The sequence below is a fragment of the Aegilops tauschii genome, chromosome 7, assembly GCF_002575655.3.
Source record: "Aegilops tauschii subsp. strangulata cultivar AL8/78 chromosome 7, Aet v6.0, whole genome shotgun sequence".
NCBI lineage: Eukaryota > Viridiplantae > Streptophyta > Magnoliopsida > Poales > Poaceae > Aegilops > Aegilops tauschii.
Genome location: NC_053041.3, coordinates 34,332,890 through 34,340,104, shown reverse-complemented (window position 1 = coordinate 34,340,104; position 7,215 = coordinate 34,332,890). Strand labels below are relative to the sequence as shown.

Here is a 7,215-nt window from a genome sequence, read left to right as displayed (position 1 = left end):
ATCCAGATTTTAAATTATGAATATTTTTAATTATACACACATTAAATTATAAAAATGTAGATATAATTATTGGAACACTTTATAATTAAAATAGTATTTATGAATATAAATTTTAACAATATTTATATTATTATTAACCAATTATTTTAAAATTCATAAATATTATTTTAAAATAATACATGAACAAAGTTTCTGCTCCACAAATTTCTAAAAAATGAACAGCTGCAACTATACAAACATTCTTTAATTATGAATATTTAAAAAAATATTCTACAAATCTTAAAAACAAACTTTTTTACAATTATAAATATTTTTAAAGTATCTATTAATTTATAAAAAAATGAACATATGTAAAATAGGCCGCACAAACTGGAGACCATTTCTGCTACACGAGCTCCTTTGTTATAGTGCAGTAAAGCAGAGTTATCCTATAATACCATCTACAGGCTTTTGTTCGAGTGGCTTGGCTGGCCTGTGTGCTAACCTAGGGCGTGGGATCTCGAGACCTGGCCACACACTTTTTCTTGTTATAAATTTTGCTCTATGCTGACAGGTGCGACTCACCAGTTGTTAATTTTTTGGCAAATACGAGGGGGTTTCGTGCAAAAAAAATGTCGCACCGAGCGCCACAGTGGGCAGCCAAGCATGAGAGATGACCGTGTATGGGATATGTGACCGTATTTGTACGTCTATGCAAGTTCGATGACTAGAATCACGTATTTTACAAGTTTATGCAACAAACTGACCGTCACGTGCAAGTTCTAAAACTCTGAGTGTATTTACCTCTTTAAAAAACCATAGAGCGCAGGCCATGCATTACAAAAATGAAAGTGAATGCGTGTATCAAATCTTTTTTTGTCATTCCATGGCTCTAATTTCATGTGACAAACTGATACTAAATGTAAAGATATGGCTCTAGGTACTTATGTTAGCATGTGGCTAGATGTGGAGTACCAATCCAATACGTAAAAGGGATCTATTCAGGTGATGACCTCAGTAGTGACATCAGCAATGCTTCATACCAATATTTTTTTTATTGCTTCATTGTAATTCCAGGTGAAAAATTGATATTAACTTATGCTAGGAAGTACATCTTAGGTAATGAAAAAAATAGTTGTTTGATTTATGCATGAGATTTAACTAATTAAAAATAAAAGCATGCCTAGGAGTCTATCACTCAGACACGTGCTAACGTGCATACAAATCATGTATGAAATCATCACTTCCAAGGACACATGCATGTTACGTACATATAAATTGTACTAGGGCATGTTTAATACTCTATATACTGATTGATCATTTAGTGTTCAGTTTAGCATAAACATTTAGTATCAAAACATGTTACATGGAGAAAAACAGTCAGCACCACGGAGTCGGCAAACAAAAGAAAAATAACCCATAGCAGGATATTTACCATTTAAAATAATCTTAATTATAGCAAGAGATACTTGAGCAAGGTTTACACAGCAAGATAAAAGAGATTTATAGTTTGAAAAAATAATAGTTATATGAATTTGGCATACGGACATATTTAACCTAAACTTGAAATGCGGAACAAAAAATTTAAGCCTTGACGATAAATATCTTGGATGTTATATGTATATCCGTGTGTTTCCAATAGTAGGAAAGTAGATTGATAAGCATTTGTAGATTGATAGGAGTGACATAGGGACTACTGCGCATCCTCATGCACTTGCTGGTGGCCCGCCATGAGCAATCTGGATCGCCCGAACATCCTCGGAACATGTGGTGCATTGTTGTCACAACGGCTGGAAAGTCACCGGTCGAAGCCAGAAGAAGCTACTGATAGCAAACTAAAGACCAAGTCGTCATTCCAGAGAAGACGATGACAGAAGGGGCTAGACAAGCATCCCAAATTCGGTCAGATATAACTAGGGACGCCTAACCTCACTACATTCTAGATGAAGCCAAAATGGGCCATACATTGCAAATTGGATAAAAGTCAAAACAACAAAACAGGAACCGTCGTCGTCCACTCCACCGAATGACGCTATCCAAGGTCACCTAGACGAAACATAGACAAAAATGGGACCCAAGATCTGGCCCTAAGTAAGCTCCACCTCCACACTCGCTCCACCGACTACCATAAGAATTGTTAGAACAAGAACATGATGAGAGAACTTATTCAACGCTGCAAATTGTGCAATCACCTCGCTACAGCAAGCTAGACACCAATACAGGGTGGTCAATCCCAAATCAACCCTTTCCCATCCTCATTAACATTGGAAGACATCCGGAGGTGAGGGGAACTGACAGTGGCGGTAGCACTAACATGGAATTTGTGTAACCATTACTAAGTGGGACATTAACCAAAGTCTCAAACAAGGTTTCTTGAGACATGCATGCTTGATGTTTTATTTCATTTTTCATTGATATGTCAAATGCTAATATTGTAGTATATAAAACCAGCTACAATTTTTGGGCTGCAAAATAACTACAAGAAAAGAAATACCAGATAAGATGTTGCGTTTTGTATTTCGACAAAATGTATTAGCAAAATTAGATGTCTGACACCAAATGATACATCGGCGTTTTAAAACACGTATTACCTAAAAACATCACCAAGTATAATAATTACAAAAATATAGAAAATTATAACATATCTAGCCGCGCAAATGCGCAGGTCACCCCGCTGGTTAGAATTAGAATAGATGGATTTGATTCTTACGCCTTATCTCGATGCCCTGCATGAAGAGACCGTTCTTCCCATCCAAACGTTTCATCTCCACTAGGCTGAAGGACACGTCGCCATCTTCTTCCCCCTCGTAGACAAACTCACCTAGTTCCAGCTCCATCCAACCATCAGCCCTTTCACGAGGGAGCACTACGTCCTCTGCATAGCATCTTTGCGGGTTAGGTTGGATGCAGACCTTGCGCGCAATATCTGTGCCTCCAACGCTCACAGATGCATCGGCTGGCGAGTCCAGCCCGTAGGTCTCATCTGCCAACTTGAACACCATGTAAGCGGCATAAGGTGTGCCTTGTGACAGCATCTTGCTGTGTATCTTGCTGTGGATTTCCAGCCACCAAACGAAGATGAGTTGAGCACCTTTAGAGAACCTCTAGTGGAACAACGGGTTAGGATAGGATTTAAAATTTTTGCGGGGAATGGGTTAATTAGGATTCTTAATGAAGATGAAAGCCAAACAAAAATATAAGTTGCAGGAAAGCCATCCAGCATCGCGTGCAACAAAGTACCTCAAAGAAGAAGTTAAGCTGCAAACTTGATAGTGATCATAACCAACTGCTAGTTTCGTTCATGATTACTCACTATTCTGGGTTTTGGCTCAGATGCTAATTTAACTTAGCATGGTAGGTTCAGAACTTTCAACCCAACTGAAATTTGAACACAAGCTATTTGAAAGTGCACTTGCAATCAGATGGCAACGAACGCAGGTAGCATCATTAATTCAGAACACAAGCTGGCTGGATGGCAACTGCAAGGAAAGAGCAAAGGGAGGAAGACTAGGAACCTCGAATAGCCAAGGCCCACTCGGGCGATTAAACTGGTCATCAACGGGAGTGAGGTTATGTTTAAGACATGTGGGTCCCACTTGGCAGTGCATCTAGTTACGAGCCCCACTTTGCAATGCATCAGGTGAAACGTGTCCCCGTGCCTGTCTGAACGTGTACCCCTCCCACCCCCTCCTCTACGTTCTCGGCGGTGAGCCGGTGCCGGCGCCGGAGATTATGTTTGTGATATCTTTTTAAAAAAAATTGGCGTTTCAAAAATATGTTCATGATATTCATAAAGTAGAGTTGAAATGTAAAAAAAATATTTGTGTTATTTCAGAAAAAAAATCATACCATTAAAAAATGTTAGTGACTTTCATAACAAAAATTCTAACACTTAATTGTTTTGATGTTTGAAAAAATGTTGATGGCATTTATTAATAATGTTATGTGAGTTCTAAAAAATGTTCACCGTGTGTATAAAAAATGATCAATGTGAACTGACAGATGTGCAACATGTATTTAGTCATGCCTAACTATGCAATAGTTTTGGAAATTCATAATAACGACAACACTCGAATATTGATATAGTTTAGGACCCTCACTGCAACAAGGCGATCAACATAGGAATCATCCATGATAAGAACATGGGGAGTTTCAATGGCCATGATCAATGTTTTAAGGCGCCAAGGCGAGGCAAGGCACCGAGGGGGCGCCTCACTGCCTAAGTACTATTGAGGGTTCTAAGTAGCAGAATAGAGTAGAATTTGGTAGGGTGAGAAGATAAACCAATGCTGTCCTGGAGAGGAGGAGTAGAGGAGGATCTGCTCGAGTGGTGGGGAGATGCTTCAGGAGAGGAGGGGCATGAGGATCTGCTGGAGCGGAGGGGGAGAAGCTGCGAGAGAGTATAGGTGGGGGCCGATTGGATCTGCAGCTCCAGCCACGAACGGTCCAGGTGGGGGAAAACTTGTTCGATCTCTCTGATTCCCCCTGCTCATAACTGTTGGCGCGCGAGAGCCTCTGGTTCCTGCCTAGGACTATGTTTCCCGCCTGAAGCCCCTACCCCCGCCTGAGGCGTCTAGATTTGTCCAAGGGGGGCAGATTGGTGCCTAGGCGGACGACTTGAACGCCCAATGACCTAAGGCGGATGCCTTAAGCATTTGTCTAAGTCAAGGCCGACACCTTGTAACCTGTTTGTGCCATGTAAATAAAATGCATAAGCCTTTCAAAAAATGTTCATAACATTTAAAAAATAGTGTAATTTAGGAAAAAGTATGGTATCATTGAGAAATAATAGTTAATGACTTTCATAGAAAACGTTCTAACTCTTAACTATGTTTGCATGTTTCAAAAATATGTTTATTACATTTTTGAAAATGTGTGTTAAAAAATGTTCACCGCGCATATAAAAAATATTTCGTGCCATTACGAAAATGTTACCGACATTTTTGCAAAATGTTCATGCCTTTCAAAATATGTTTATGACACTTTTATAATTTCGTGTATAATGTAAAGAAAGTATTTCTCCTAACAAAAAAACTTCGACTCATTCAAAAAAATGTTAGTGACATTAAATAAAAATTTACGAGTTTTGAAAACATGTTCATGAAATTCAGAAAATTGTTTTAAACTGTAAAAAAAATTATGTGTAATTTAAGAGAAAAATCGTAACATTTGAAAAAAGGTTAGTGACTTTCATAACAAAAATTCTAACACCTACCTATGTATTCACATTTGAAAAAATGTTGATGGCATTTATGAATACGGTTAAATGTGCTTAAAAAATGTTCATCGTGCGTATAAAAAATGATCAATGCGCATTTGACAAATGTTCAGCATGTATTAAGTCATGCCTAAATATAATACTGGAGTATTGATATAACTTAGGATCCTCACTACAACAAGGCGATCGACATGGGAATCATCCATGACAAGAACATGGAAAGTTTCAATGGCCATGACCAATGTTTTAAGGCAATAAGGTGAGACAAGGCGCCGGGGGCGCCTCACCGCCTAAGCGCTAAGTTATAAGGCTAGGCGGGCGCTTAGAGGGTTCTAAGAATAGAGTAGAATTTGTTAGGCGGAGGAGGTAAAACAAATACTATAATGGAGAAGGAATCGAGAAGGATCTGCAATATAACGGTAGAAGCTTCGGGAGAGGAGGGGAAAGAGGATCTGCTGAAGAGGAGGGGAGGATCCGGCTGAGAGGAGGTGGAGAAGCTGCGAGAGAGGATGTGTGCGTGGATTGGATCTGCAGGTGCAGGCGCCACCAAAGGTCCAGGTGGGGCAAAACGGGTTCGATCTCTCTAATCTCCCCTGCTCATAACAGTTGGCTCGCGTGAGCCTCTGGTTCCCGCCCAAGACTCTGTTTCTCGCCTGAAGCCTCTGCCCCTGCCTAAGGTGTCCAGATTTGCCTAAGGCGGGCAGATTGGCGCCTAGGCAACCGACTTGAATGCATAATGACCTAAAGCGTTAGCCTGAAGCATGTGTCTAAGGCAAGGCCGTGCATTGTGAACTGGGTGTGACCTGACGCCTAAATGTCGCCTAGGTGACGCCTTAAATACAATGGACATGACACCAGCCACACAACTTCTCTATGTTTCTAAACTTTCAAATAGGGTGGTTTGTATAACAATATGTTTCTAAACTTTCAAATAAGCCTTTTTATAACTATTTGTACAATATAAATACCGTGTTCCCATAATTTTAAAACAATGTATCGTCCCATTCAAAAAATGTTTGTGCCATTTAAATAAAATGTTTACACCACTCAAAAAATATTAATGGCGTTTAAAAATATCATGTAATTTAAGAGTAAGTATGCTACCATTTGAAAAAGTTAGTTAATGACTTTCATAGAAAATTTTCTAACTCTTAACCATGTTTGCATGTTCGAAAATATGTTGATTGAATTGATGAAAATGTTAAATGTGTGTCAAAATTTGTTCACCGCGCGTATAAAATATGTTTCGTGCCATTAAGAAAACGTTCCTGACATTTCTGCAGAATGTTGATGCCTCTCACAATATGTTCATGAAACTTTTAGAACTCTTTGTACAATGTAAAAAAATTCTCATAATTTCCAAAAAAAAACTTTTGACTCATTCAAAAAAAAATGTTTGGGACATTTTAATAATAACATTCACGTTTCGAAAATATGTTCATGACATTCATAAAATTGTTTTCAAATGTAAAAAAAAATGTTTGTGTAATTTAAGAAAAATATCAAACCATTAATAAAATGTTAGTGACTGTCATAACGAAAAATCTAACACTTAACTATGTTTGCAGGTTTGAAAAATGGTTGGTTGATGGCATTTATGAATAATGTTAAATGTGTTCTAGAAAATGTTTACCGTGCATATAAAAAATGATCAATGTGCATTTGATAAATGTTCAGCATGTGTTAAGTCATGCCTAACTGCAATAGTTCTGGAATTCGTAATAACCACAATACTTGAATATTGATATAGTTTAGGAGCCTCACTTCAACAAGGTGATTAACATGGGAATTATCCATGACATGAGCATGGGGTGTTTCAATGACCATTAACAATGTTTTAAGGCAGTAAGGCGAGGAAATGCACTGAAGGGGGTGGCTCACTGCCTAAGAACTAAGGCATAAGTCAAGGCGACACCTTAGAGGGTTCTAAGTAGTAGAATAGAGTAGACTTTGGTAGGGGGAGGAGGTACAACCAATGGTGTCATGGAGAGGAGGAGTCGAGGAGGATGTGCTCGAGA

General features: G+C 38.7%; 1 protein-coding gene across 1 annotated transcript; it reads right to left on the bottom strand.

Moving 5' to 3' along the window:
- Positions 1-2,663: 2,663 nt before the first annotated feature.
- On the bottom strand, positions 2,664-2,981 carry LOC109768630 (F-box protein PP2-B10-like). Its single transcript, XM_020327381.1, has one exon. It carries the CDS (start codon positions 2,979-2,981, stop codon positions 2,664-2,666), a length of 318 nt encoding a protein of 105 aa, XP_020182970.1.
- Positions 2,982-7,215: the final 4,234 nt, after the last annotated feature.